This window comes from Odocoileus virginianus, chromosome 8, assembly GCF_023699985.2.
Source record: "Odocoileus virginianus isolate 20LAN1187 ecotype Illinois chromosome 8, Ovbor_1.2, whole genome shotgun sequence".
NCBI classification, from domain to species: Eukaryota; Metazoa; Chordata; class Mammalia; order Artiodactyla; family Cervidae; genus Odocoileus; species Odocoileus virginianus.
The window spans coordinates 33,629,628-33,643,476 of record NC_069681.1 but is presented as its reverse complement, the minus strand read 5'-3'; the positions used below and the strand labels follow the sequence as shown (position 1 = coordinate 33,643,476).

The following is a 13,849-nucleotide window of genomic DNA, read 5'->3' as shown; positions in this document are numbered from 1 at the left end:
GCAGCCGGAATCCTCGCGTGTCCTCCAGGCTTGGTTCATCCCCGGGATCAGGTCGGGCTGGCAGCCACCACTGGCTGCGGGCCGGCGGCCGCGTCAGTTTCTCTGCGGGCCCAGCCGCCCTGCTGCCTCCTGCAGAGGTTGGGCTAGTGGCTCCGGGGCCCGCCCCTGCCCGCCTCGGGGCCGGGGCCTTGGATCCCCGGCTCGTGATTGGCTGCAGCCGCGGCGCTCCCCTCTCCGCCCCCTTCGCCGGGGTGAGAGGTCAGTCGAGCTGTGGTCTGTAGGGGCGGCCATGGCGGGGCTCTGGACCGGCGCGGCGGCGCTGGCCACCGCGGGACGGCGCGGACAGCGGTGGTCGCAGCCTTTGATGCGGAGCGTGGCGCTGTGGACCGTGAAGGTGAGGAGCGACGGGACTCCTCGTGGGCCTGGGCTTCGCTGGGCTGTCTGCCCCGTACCAACTGGCGGTGGCCGGTGCTGCGGAGAGCGGACCTAGGGCTCCGGGATTCGCAGCACCGCGATCCAGTCTGCTCCCCCACCACCCCCGAACTCCTCCTCCGGGCGGAGTTCGCCCAGGCGCGGGTCAGAGCCGGCATCCCTGGTCCCTGCTGTGTCTCCGGGGATCAGGGAGGGCAGGGCGGCCCAAAGAGCCCGCCGGCGTTGAGTTTTCTGCTTCCTCGGGAGCCACTGACAGCCACCTCGCTGTAATTTCCGGGCCCTTCGCGCCCTTCGGTTCTTGGGCCGTGCGGTTTTGGCGTCTCCTGAGCTTTTCGGGTGCATTTGTAAAGGTCCTTACAATGGTAACTATAGTTACCATTTTCTCCTGCCTCGTTCCTCCCTTGAAGAGACCCTAAACTGCTGCTCAGTTAAGAGTTAAGGTTTTGCGTTTATCTCACCTTTTAAAGTACCATGTCAGGATGGGCTACTACTTTTACTTGAATGGAGAAATTATTTTAATTGCATTACATCACATTATACTGTATACACATCTTGCGAGTCTTTTTTTTTTTTTTTCACTGTAGTGGTTAGGCTGATGTTTGTCCTGTTCTCAGCATCTCTGCGCTGTGTTTCCTCATGTTTCATGGTGGCAGCCCTGACTTACACGTTGGAGTGTTTGTGATAACACTTTCTGTTTTCAGAATGGAGTCTCTTGTAATTTCTAAAGGAAGACTACCTAACTGACTTTATTAATAGAGTTCAAGTCATTTGAACAAATTATTTAAAGTGTTTCTCTGGACACTGCCTGTTTTCTTCCTTTAAAAACAAAGTATGTACATAACTTGATTTATTGTCATGGACCTTAGAATTGGAAGACAGTATAGAGATGATCTAGCCCATCCTACTCTATTAAAAACAAGAGAACTCAGGCCCAGGTGAGAAATAATGCAGCTGGAACTGATCATGGAAGTGAAAGTAAGTCTGCACACGCTTTAGCTTTGGGTCAGCTTTAGAATGCTGACACTCAGAATCCCTGGAGTTCTTTGTGCAGAGGCACAATTAAGACCTTTGTTTCTTAATCTTGATTGTTTTCTCCTGCTTTTGGCCTCCTCATTTGCAGTTGCAAAGCTCTTACTGTATTTATGTAGGAGGCAACAAAGTACGGAAAGGCGTGGACTTTGGAATCACTCCGCTGAAGTTTTGCATATTACACAAATCACTTCTCAGATTCTTGCTTACGGGTATTTTTTTGTTTCCTAACAAATCTTTCTGGACTACATCCTGTGTTCTGTCTCTACAGAATGAATATAATTTCTCTTTTAGAAATTTTAGTCTGTTAAGGAGACAAGTGTAAAATGCCAGTAGGGAAGAGGCTTTGGTGCTATATCTGAGAAAATAAAATGGAGGGATTTGACCAAGTCTAGATTATGGGCTTTGTAGGTATTCTGCTTGAATTAATTTTTTCAGTCCTTACAACAGCCATTTACAGATGAAGAAAATTTTTATGTCACTTGCTCAAACCGTGCTTAAGGTTAGGGGATTACTTTCCTTTGGAAGTGAAAATTGGAACAATTTTGAAGGACATAGTGACTTTTTTCCTAGGCAAAAAGAGAAGGAAGAAGTGTTATATGTGACAGCAGCATATGCAAAAGGCCTGGGCCAGAGGGAATGCCAAGATAGACGAACTGGAAAAGCCCCCTGGGGCTCTGGTATGGAGATTAGATGGTGCCCAGGAGGTAGGTAGGAGTCAGACCATGCTAGGCCTTACTGTAGGCCCTGCTGTCAGGTTTATGGGAAGCCATGCATGTTGAAGTTGGGAGGGATTGTTACACTGACATATGTTAGAGCGGAGAGGCTAAGAGAGAAGGAATTTGTTAGGCTATTTACTGCTGTATACTTATTGTTTGACATGTAAACTTTGATTTTTCTTTATGAGTTTCTTCCTTTAAACGTGTTGGCAGAGCCTGCATCTTGTCTATTACTGCTTTCTTAGCACAGCGTTTGACGAAGCTGTGCTGCCTGGGTGGCGGTAGTGACTGGAGGAGGAGTTACCTCTATGCCAGTAAAGGGTTTCTCCTCCAGGTGGGAGGAGGGAGGGAGCAGGGAGCATGAGCTGCCTAGCTCCCCTCCGCCTTTCTTGTCTGTGGACCTGAAACATGCATCACTGAGTCTGTTTGAAGCCGAGCCTTTTGAAGATTTTATTCCTCCCGTTTCTCCCTCCACCCTTGCAAATTGTTTGGTTGGTTGGAAGGCAGACTAGTCTAGAGAGTTCTAACCATTCTTTTAACCAGTTAACAGTTTGTTTTTAGGGGTGTGTGTGTGTGTAGGGTGTGTGTGTTTAGGGTGTGTGTGTGTTTAGGGTGTGTGTGTGTGCGTGTGCGCACCTGTGCACTCCCTCAGTTGTGTCTGACTCTTTGGACTGTCCTTCAGGTTCCTCTGTCCATAGAGTTCATCTTTTAGTCTTATTTTGTTTTGGCTTTTTAAACACATTCTGTTTAAATAACTAGTTTTTTCCCCCTTCTGTCTACATTTTTCAGGGGCTCCAGGATGTTGGACTTGCGGTAATTGCTGCAGTTTATTGAACTTTTTATGTCATATATGATTTTCACACATTTCCTTTTAGCCTTGTAATAAGTAGGCAAAAAAAAAAAAACTCCCAACTTTACAGAAGAGGAAGCAAAAGCTCAGAGCAGTTAAGTAACTTGCTTAAGGAAACAACTGGCTGAGATAGATGTTGAACCTTGGATAGTATGCTCCCAAAGCCTTGCCTTTCCAGTTTGTCTCTCGTTTGAGTCATGGTCTCATTATATGGTGCATTCATGAAGTTCAAATGCTCAAGCTTTAGGTTCCTTAAAGTCTGTGATTTTGTTTTCTAGTCATGGAAGAGAATGTTTAAGCAAATCTGAATGCTTTAGCATTGCCTGGAGGTAAATCTTTCCACCTGCTGATAGATTTCTGACAATCATTTGGGAAAAAAATCTTCTAACATTATTACAGAAAACAGTTTTTTTTTTTTTTTTTTTTCCAGAAAGCAGTTTTTGATGAAAGAAAATGTTTATGGACATTCGTGTATTTATACATCTACTTTTTTTTGATTTTATTCTTAAGAGGTTCAGAACAGAGGAGTGGCTCCCCTTTTCTAAATAAGGGGAAGAGATGGTGACATTTTGATTGAGTGAAGAAACATAAGTGATTCCAGTTTTTAAGAAAGTGGGTAAATGGGAGAACAGGGTTGAAAAAGGAAATTTGGGAACGAAAAGGGTTTTGTTTGTTTGTTTGTTTTTATGGGGTTGGGGAACGGTAGTGTTTCCTTTTAGGTATCTGGACTCAGGGTTCCAGGAGTCATGTTGATTTGCTGGTAGCCCTGGCGTTGGTGAGAACTGGTTGGACTTGGGATCTGTTTTGGAACTAGAACCAATAGTACTTGCTGTAACCAAAGGGAGATAGCAGAAAAGAGAAGAGTCAGGACCTTTGAAAGGTAGACGCAAAGGGCCACATCGTGTGTGATCCGTTAGCCCCAGATGTCTGGGGCAGGCAGAGCTGTAGAGGCAGAGGTGGGCCAGTGGTCAAGGGTTGGGAAGAGGGGTGAGGGAGGCGGTGGGCGTGACTGCTGACGACTGAGGGGCATCTTTTTGGGATGAAGAGAAAAGATGTGAAAGGTCAAATGAATACATCTTGGGGAATAAAACTAGTTTGAGCTTCATAGCAGTTATGGAAAAGAGGGAAGTGTTTAGGCTTCCCTATAGTAAGGAACATTCATTAATCAGGATAAACAAACCTTGTCCTAGCACTGAATGTGTAGAATTCATTATATAAGGGCAACTAGCAATCCAGTTAAAAAAAAAAAAAAAAACTTCTTTGTTACTCTTTTACCAAAGATGCAGTGATAACTCACATCTCATTGATTGCTATTAATATAGCACTCTGTGAAAGTTATAGTATGTAAAAAAAGCCATTCAGTACCAGTGGGATGATTAGGTTTCCCAGAAGCAGAGCCTGAAGAGGGATTTTGTGTAGGTGGTAGTAGTTGAGAAGAGTAAAGAAAGCAGGCTAGAGCAGGGGTTAAAAAAAAATCTAAGCAAGGAAGGGGATCCAGGTGGAGACTAGGTCCAGTCTCATCTCACAGGGGAACCCTGGAGCAGGGGTTCTCAAAGCAGGGGACTCTGTAGCCAGCAGCAGCAACAGCAACATTACCTGGGTACTTGTTAGGAATGCACATTTTCTAGCTTCACCTGCCAAGTTTGAAACTCTGAGGTTAGAGCCAGCAGTCTGTTGTAATAAGCTCCTCCAGCTGAAAATGATGCATAGTCAAGTATGAGAAGCACTGCTCTAGTGCAATAAAAAGTACAATGTGAGCTGTAAGTATAATTTAACATTTTCTAGCACTCACATTAAAAAAAATTTAAAGCAGTGAAATTTACATTTACCCAGTGGCTTCCCTGGTGGCTCAGTGGTAAAGAATCTGCCTGCCAATACAGGAGAATCGGGTTCAATCCCTACATCCAGAAGATCCCCGGGAGAAGGGAATGGCAACCCACTCCAGTATTCTTGCCTGGAGAATCCCATGGACAGATGAGCCTGGTGGGCTACAGTCCATGGGGGTCGCCAAAGAGACACGACCTGTCGATTAAACAACACCAACAACTTAACCCAATATATTAAAAATATTTCAGTATGTGAATCTAAAACTTTAACAAGGTTTCTGTTTTGTTTTTGGTATGAAGTCTTCAAACCTGGGGTGTATTTTACACTTGGCACACACAGGAATTTGGCAGATTCCAAGTGCTCAGAAGCTGCCCGTGGCTAGCGCTACCGTACTGGACAGCCAGCTCTAAAGCATAGGTTGCAGTATAAGTTGAGCCCACCTTGAGGGTGAAGTGGGGGCAGCTTTTTGAACCCCATGATAGTCAATTCAGCGGCTGTGGCCTGGGAGGGATGTCGCTCCAGGCTTGAGAGAGAACTCGTCTGGTTGAGGCAGAAGGGGCAAAGCCGGGAGCGGGTGTGAGCCGTGTAGTCAGCACACCAGTGGGGGCCTTCGCTGCCTGGAAAACGGGTGCTGGATGTACTGCCGCAGCGTCTGCTGCAGGTGGGGTGGGAGGGGTGGCCTGGTGGGGGCTGTGTTGGAATGAAGAGGCTTTAGGGTCAATACACACACGTCCAGCTTACCGTGGAGGCAGAGCTGGAGACTCTCTGACTGGTTTTTTTTTCCCTCCCTCAGTTTTATTGAGAAGTGAAAGTGAAACTCTCTCAGTCATGTCCAACTCTTTGAGACCCATGGTCCATGGAATTCTCCAGGCCAGAACACTGGAGTGGGTAGCCTTTCCCTTCTCCAATGGGATCTTCCCAACCCAGGGATTGAACCCAGGTCTCCTGCGTTGCAGGCAGATTCTTTACCAGCTGAGCCACAAGGGAAGCCCAAGAATACTGGAGTGGGCAGCCTGTCCCTTCTCCAGCAGATCTTCCTGACCCAGGAATTGAACCTGTGTTTTCCTGCATTGCAGGCCGATTCTTTACCAACTGAACTATCAGGGAAACCCTAATATTGAGAAATAATTGAGAAATAGTTGATGTAAATCTTGAGATTTGATAATCTCTCTCAAATATTACGTATTCAACCTAGCTTGCAACAGAAAGTCTTGGCAGACAGCTGACGACTAGGATAGCTAGTGAAGCCCTGAAGGCTACATAGTCAATGTAAGTGAAAGAAAAGCTATGCTTAAGTGGTAAGGCCTGACTTCATGGTGAAAAGGCCCAACTTCTGGCGGTGTTTTAAAGAGGGCGTTTTCCCTGGTTATTCTGGATCTCTTAAAATACTGAAAGAAGCAGTTGGCTCATGCTTACCAGTCTTTGTCATGAAATGTGGGAGGAGAGCTTTTCCTGACAATTTTGAAGATGAGTCACTAACAAGTGTTTTGTTTTCTTTGGTAAGCTCATCTTACTGCTCCATCAGCCCACAGTTTTGAGGATGGCTTCTTCTTCTAAGTAGAATGCATTTTGCTAATGAGTTAACCTGTCAGTAGAGTTCTTCTAGTATTATTCACTTGAATGCCCCTGTGGTTATGTTAAGAGTTCTGGATTTGGTAGGGTTTAGTTTTTAAATTGTGCTTTAAACTTGAATTTAGTGGATCTGTGAGTTTGGGCTGCCACCTGAGGCCACAAGCAGAAAAATGTGAAAGTAGGTGCTGGCTTAGGTTAGAAAAGGGTGTTTCCCTGTTGGCGATGGTCGGAAGGCCTCTGAACAGTTTGTGTGAAAGCTGTACCCTTTTTTTAGTTAACAGTTACTTAATTCTTACTATAACAGACGCAAAATTGTGCTAGGCATTTTACACATTCTTATTTAATCCTCATGTCAGCGTTAAGTCCTAGATAGGTGGTTTTATGCCCAGTTTATATATGAGAAAAGCTCCTTTGTTTTGAAGAAATGGCTGAGCCAATTTCCCAACCAGGCCCTGAATCTGAGTCTAGATCAGGGCTCTTAATTACTCCATTATTACTCTAATGGTAACTCCCAAATGGTCTGGGATAATTTTAAGAAAGAAAGTTACAGCTGCATAATTGGGTTTAGTTGTTGGGTAATACCTCACATTTCCTTGGTGCTTTACAGTTTATAAAGGCTTGTGTGTTTTGGGGTTTTTTTTTTTTTTGTTTGTTTTTTAAAGACAGGTCTGCAGAAAAGCAAGGGAGGTGTCATGTTGTACATTTTATAAATGAAAACGGGGGTCCAGAGAAATTATTTGCTCAGTGTTGTGGACTTGTGAAGCAGTAGAGCTGAGCGCTGACCTGGGTCTTCACCTTTGTGGTGAACTCCGAAGATCACGCTACTTCCCACGTGCTGCCTCGTTAGCTGGCACTTCTCATCGAAGTGTAGAAACTCTAGAGATTCTTTATTCTTGCAGAAGAGAAGCAGTGCAGTGTGTTCTCTGGAAGTTATTTTGTACACTGACCTTTCTCCTTTCGGCTGTGATAGGCTAAATAGTCTTTATAGCTAGACTTGGTTAACATTTTTCCTTTGGACTCTTATTCTAGGACGTACTTTTAAAGACTTCTGGACTGGGCTTGTAGCCTGTTTTTTATATGCCTAACAAAAATAAGAAACATTAAAAATTCTATGTAGAGATCCGAATTAGCAGATTTCTACCAACTCGTTCCTTGTATTTTTTGAAAAAAATTATGTTGTGGCTCTACAAAATTATCTGATTTTTGACTTGTGTACATTATAACTTTGAACTTCCTTGAAGCTCTGCCAGGGGTGAACAGGAGCACAAGAGAGCAGCGTAGGACTGACTGCAAACCAGTTTGGGTTTGATGTGGGGATGCTTAAGCTCCTGCTTTTCCTCTGTCTTTGTGTTCTGCTGCTAAGGTTCTGACTGGTTGCATCATTTCTACTTCCAGGTACTTGGCTAATTAGGGGCACCTGTGTTTTTCAATTTTGGGGTCCAGTTATCACAAATTCATTTGTATACAAGCTGTATGCTTTCTTTTTTTTATAATGGTGGTAAAATATAGTCTGTCAAATCGTCAGAACCAAGTATTTAAAAATAGCAATAAAAAGATGAAACAAACAAGCAAACCCAATTTGACCCATCAAGTGTGCTGCTATAGCTTGTCTCCTACATTTTGGCCAGGTGTAATTTGTAATAGTGGACATGAGTTTGAGCACACTCCGGGAGGTAGTGAAGTACAGGGAAGCCTGGCGGGCTGCAGCCTGTGGAGTTGCAAAGAGATGGACACGACTTAGCAACTGACCAACAGCAACGATTTGTAATACAGCTGATTTAGTTTCAAGAGCTGTGTGGTGTAGACATTTTAAAATTTGAGTTTTATGTTATTGGCAGTTTCCTGAGTAAATGTAGATTACGTTGAGTCAGCTGACCCAAACCTCTCTCAAAGCTTGGCCACTTGGAGATGTCTGATCCTTCTGGGTTAGAAGCTATCCTAGGAGGACCAAGTTTAGCTTAGTCCATTTTTTTCATGAGCCCATCTGATGGGATAGAATCCTGAGGCTTTCATTCTCAAAGGTATTCTAGAAACTTAATGCTTCAGTCATGTTTATTCGAATCTGTGAAATTAGCTCCATTTCTACCAAACAACTCAGAGTTTGTTGCTCTTGGAGCAGTCCGGCAGTGAGATCCGTGTCCCTGTCTTCTTGGACCACACGTTCAGTTTGGGTTAACAGCATATTCTTCATGATTGTCAGATGCTCATGCATGTTACAATCTCTGTAGTAAGATTTTGCTTTTTGAATGACAGTGGTGTAGGTTAGTAGGGACTTTAGAGGAAGCTGGGCTTCCCTGGTGACTCAGATGATAAAGAATCTGGCTGGAGTGCATTCAGTCTCTGGGTCGGGAAGATTCCCTGGAGGAGGGAATGGCTGCCCGCCCCAGTATTCTTAACTGGAGAATCCCATGGACGGAGGAGTCTGGTGGGTGACAGTCCATGGGGTCGGGTCGCACAGCGTAGTGCATGACTGAAGTGACTTAGCACGCAAGCACCTGAGAAAAACACCTGGGGAGTTAAAGTGGTTTGCTCTAGTCCTGGAAATAGTGTCAGACTGAGCTAGGATTAGAACTCAGGCTCTTTGATCTCTTCTCGAAGAGCTCTGTTCCAGGCGATATGCTGGGAAGTGTTCCCTTCCCCAGACATAAATATCACTGTTTACTCTCCCCAAAGCTAATTAGAATACCTAAAATGTCTACCCCAGATTGTGTTTTGTCTCTGAAAGACTCACATTTGGCTTTTGCCATCAGGAATCAGTTATGCCCTTTATTTGTTAGTAATTAAAGACACATGTATGATTTTTGTAAAATCCTTTCTTGTATATACTTTTGTAAAAGGATATTTTGACACATTCCTACAACTGACTGTTATGTGCCTTATGGTATTAGGGGAAATTGGTAAAACTGTAAACTTTTCATTTTATAAAATTGTTAGGAAGCTGGTATGCTCTTTACTGTCTAGTGCTGCCTTGCTGCAGACTAAATGTGAGAAATGCCCAGGTAGCATTTGCTTTTCTTTTTTTCTTTGTCGTCGTTTAGTTGCTGAGTTGTGTCCTACTCTTTTGTGACCCCACGGACTGTAGCCCACCAGGCTCCTGTGTCCACGGGATTTCCCAGGAAAGAATACTAGAGTGGTTTGCCATTTTCTTCTCCAAATGTTCTTTCCAACCCAGGGATCGAACCTGCCTCCTGCACTGACAGGCGAATTCTTTACCACTGAGCCACCAGGGAAGACCTTTTCTTTATTCTGAGTTTGCCTTCTGCATTGGCTAAGCTATAAAACACAATATATGGTTTCTAAGCGAGGAGGTGTTACCTTTATCCTGTTAAATCTGATGTGAGAGTAAAGTTGCCAGACTATAGCTGTTCTGCTGAGAACAGTGGAACACTGAATTTTTTTTGATCACAAAGAAGTGATGGTGTACCCCCTTGGTAAATTTTTTTTTTTTTAAATGCCAAATCATCTTTGCACAGATGTTTAGTATTAATGTGGAAGTGCCTCTATTTATATTATCTCAAAATAAAAAAAATTAATAATGCTTTTACCAGATCTGTGTTTAAATTTTCTTACCACTGCAGCCTAGACTTGACATTTCTGAAAAATTAAAATTCTTGAGACTTAGTTTTCTAAATTGGAGTTTGAATTCACAGGGATGCTTGCAGAACTATAAGAGTATTTTGGTCTGGGAAAGGGAGACAGTAGTGAAGTCAGTTTTTTTTCCCATTTTCAGCTCATGATTCATCACTAGTCCTTTTTACTTGGTGTGGTAAGTTTTACTAGGTTTTACTTTGTAAAGTGTATCTTTTGTCTCTTGTTACTTTCACTTCTGCATAATGTAATTTGGCACTTGATACTTCTAAAAAAAAACTGTGTTCATCTTTTACATTTTAAAATGTTGCCATAAATTTTTTGCTTCCTATTTGAGTTGTTACACTGTTAGAAAATTCTGAGATGTAGTACCTGTTGCCTTTTGCCACCACCCTCATCCCTTTTTTTTCTTGGTTTACCTTCATCAGTGACTATAGGGTAAATTATTTTCTTAAACCTTTGCTATAACCTTTATTAGTGATTCTTCTTAATGTTTTAAAGGCTTAAGATATACTTTTTTCCACACACATTTATGGTAATGAATTAAAGTGAACTTGATTATTAGTGTTACCTGTTCATTTTTATCTGCCAAGCCACATTTATACCAGAATAAGTAAAATAAGAAATCATGTGTCAGACATTAGCAAATAAAAAATATTTTTGTTATTTTCTGGGCCCTGTTAAAATTGAAGCTCTTTGAAGGCCAAGACGCTTGTTTAATGTTGTATAAGGTTCTGTGTGGTATGTGACATTCTGATCCTGCTGTATCTGTGTGCATGATCAGAAAGACTTTCCTTCAGATTTTACTTGACTCATTGACTCTTAACTTTTCTGGAGATTGTTTTGATGTCTTTGGATTCTCATGTGTGCCCAGGGAATGTGTCTAGTTGGGGTTTACCTTCTATAGTTAAGGTTATATGGCTTAGAAATACACATATTGATTGATGAAATACTGTAGCCAGAAGCATACTGAAAGAATTACCCTGAAAAACATTTTTAAAGCTCATTCAAGTATCTGTCGTTTATTTCACTTTTTTTTCCCTTTTCTTTCTTGTGGTAGTATGTTCCACATTATTCAAGACGGCACTTGGTGGTGTCTCGTGCTCTCTGTTCAGCTGGATATGATTCCAATGAAAAAGTAAGTATTTCAAAAATAGTTTTAATGGCTCAGTTAAAATGTTTCCGTTGTCTCCACATTGTGTTCACTGGGCAGGTTACGTTTTATTGATGCTGTGTCATTTTTTATTGCTATACATCATAGGTTTTATAGGTGTTCAGTGTTTGTTCCTTTTTTCATTGTGGACCACAGCCTGAGGCTTTAATTCTGTATTTGTATTTAAACCGCAAATTGAATAAATTTCCAAAGTATTTCCCTTGTTTTCAGCGGGATCACTAATACATTCTTTCTTAGCCTAGGCAGTTGAGAGATTTTGATTAAACAATTGATTTTTTTTTCCATTAAGATTTGTAACTATTTTTGAGTGAAGGCAATTATGGGTATTGTAAATTTTGGGATAAGGGAATTCCAGTTAAAATCTTGGTATATGATAATATCTGAGGCCTGTAATGGAGAGATAAAGGAACTGGAAGTGGTGATTGGAGGTAAAACATGATTTGGTGACAATGAAGGCATCAAAGAGGCTGAAGCGTTTTGCTTAAGAAGAGATGATTCAAATTGAATGTCATTAAAGTAGAGCTAATATGAATGATTATTTGAGAATGAAGTGGTCTTCTAAATATCCAAAGTATACAACTACTCAAAAGAATCTTGAAATTTGGAGAATAAAAGATCTATATTCACTGTAGCTCAATAGAAATGTAAAGCGGAGACAATTGCAGGACATATATAATTTTTTATTTTCTAATATCCACATTAAAAATACACAGGTGAAATTAACTTTCATATATTTTATTTTATTATTTTTTGTTTTTGGCTATGCAGGGAGGCTTGTGGGATCTTAGTTCCCTGACCAGGAATAGAACCCGTGCCTCCTGCAGTGGAAGTGCGGAATTTTAACCACTGGACTACTAGGGAAGTCCTGGTCCCAGGTCTTTAAATGACATATAAGTCCTTTTTGAACTGGGCATTTTTACCCCAGCTTTATTTGCCACAGAGCCCCATACTATGTTTTGTGCTTGAGCTATCCTAGAAATTGCTTGTAGTTTTTAGTGCTACCATCTGCTTTCAGTGTCACTGCCTTATTAACAGATGCTATTCACTGTGTCCTTTTGCTGTTTTTAACACAGCACTTAACACACTTTGTTGTAATTGTGCCGTATTGTACACTGAAGTTACCAAATGCACTTGACATTTACCTGTACTTGTTGATGCAGACGGGAGGTTTAAAGTTGGGTTAGGGAGCTCTCTGGTGGTCCAGTGGTTAAGACTCTGCTTTCTGACTGCCAAGGGCAAGGGTTCATTCAATCCCTGGTCAGGGAACTAAGATTCCCACAAACTGCGTCATGTGGCCAAAAAAAAAAAGTTGGTTTAAATTTATTCGTGTGTATATTCTTTTATATGCATAACCTATCTGGAAGAATATTCAGGAAACTAGGAGTAATTGTTGCCTTTGGAGCAAGGTCCTGGGTGTCCCTACTATGTGTCCTCGTTTTTACCTTCTAAGATCTGAACCATATTCATTTTTACTTAGTTAAAATTTTAGGTATGGAAGATTAATTGGTATTAGCTTTATTGAACTTGTGTACTAGTTGGTAATCCATTAATAGTCCTCTGTCAGTCAGGGTTCTTCAGAGAAACAGAACCAATAAGAGATGTATGGAAATTTTTTTTTTTTTTTAATTGGCTTACCTAATTCCTGGGTTTCCCTGGTGGCTCAGCTGGTAAAGAATCTGCCTGCAGTGCAGGAGACCTGGGTTCAATCCCTGGGTCGCAAAGATCCCCTGGAGAAGGGAAAGGCTCCTCACTCCAGTATTCTTGCCTGGAGAGTCTCATGAACAGAAGGGCCTGGCAGGCTACAGTCCCTGGGGTCGCAGGGAGTCCAACACAACTGAGCAGCGACCAACACACATAATTAAGGAGGCTGAGAAGTCCCACCACAGTCTGCTGTTTGCAAGCTGGACACCTTGGAAAGCTGGTGTGTAAATCTAGTCCAGGTCCAAAGGTCTGGGAACCAGGAACACTGATGGTGTAAGTCCCGGGTCTAAGGGTAGGAGAAGACCAATGTCCCAGCTCAACCTGGCAGGCAGAACTAGTCCTCTCTTCCTCCATGTTTTAGTCTGTCAGGCTCTCAGTGGACTGGATGGTGCCCAGCCACACTGGGGAGGGCTGTCTGCCTTACCAAGTCCACTGATTCACGTTAGTCTCATCTGGAAACACCATCACAGACACCATCAGGAAAAATGTTTCATCTGGACACCCTGTGGCCCAGTCAAGGTGCACATAAAATAACCATCGGAAGTCCCTGAATAGAGATGAGTAGGAATGTGTCCAGTGCCGAAGTCATTCTGGTACAGATTTGTCCCCGTGAGACAGAATCACACTCCTAGCTTTGTAATCTGGTTTGCTACCCAAAGGATCGAATAAAGACACTGTCAGTTCAGTTCAGTCACTCAGTCGTGTCCGACTCTTTGCAACCCTCTGAATTGCAGCACGCCAGGCCTCCCTGTCCATCACCAACTCCTGGAATTTACCCAAACCCATGCCCATTGAGTCGGTGATGCCATTCAGCCATCTCATCCTCTGTCGTCCCCTTCTCTTCCTGCCCCCAATCCCTCCCAGCATCAGGGTCTTTTCCACTGAGTCAACATTTATAGTCAATAGCATTAATTCAACATTATACTCAAATAGCATAACCTGTGTGGTCTGGAACTC

The 13,849-nt window shown here is 42.8% G+C and overlaps 1 protein-coding gene across 1 annotated transcript in view; it reads left to right on the top strand.

Annotated features, from left to right (window-relative positions):
• Nucleotides 1-262: 262 nt before the first annotated feature.
• PCCA (propionyl-CoA carboxylase subunit alpha) overlaps nt 263-13,849 on the top strand; it is a 337,509-nt gene continuing 323,922 nt past the window's right edge. Inside the window, exons 1-2 of the mRNA XM_020898588.2 lie at nt 263-394; nt 11,078-11,155. Of these exons, the coding sequence (XP_020754247.1) occupies nt 290-394; nt 11,078-11,155 (183 nt within the window). The 5' untranslated portion in view covers nt 263-289. The remainder of the gene's footprint in view (nt 395-11,077; nt 11,156-13,849) is intronic.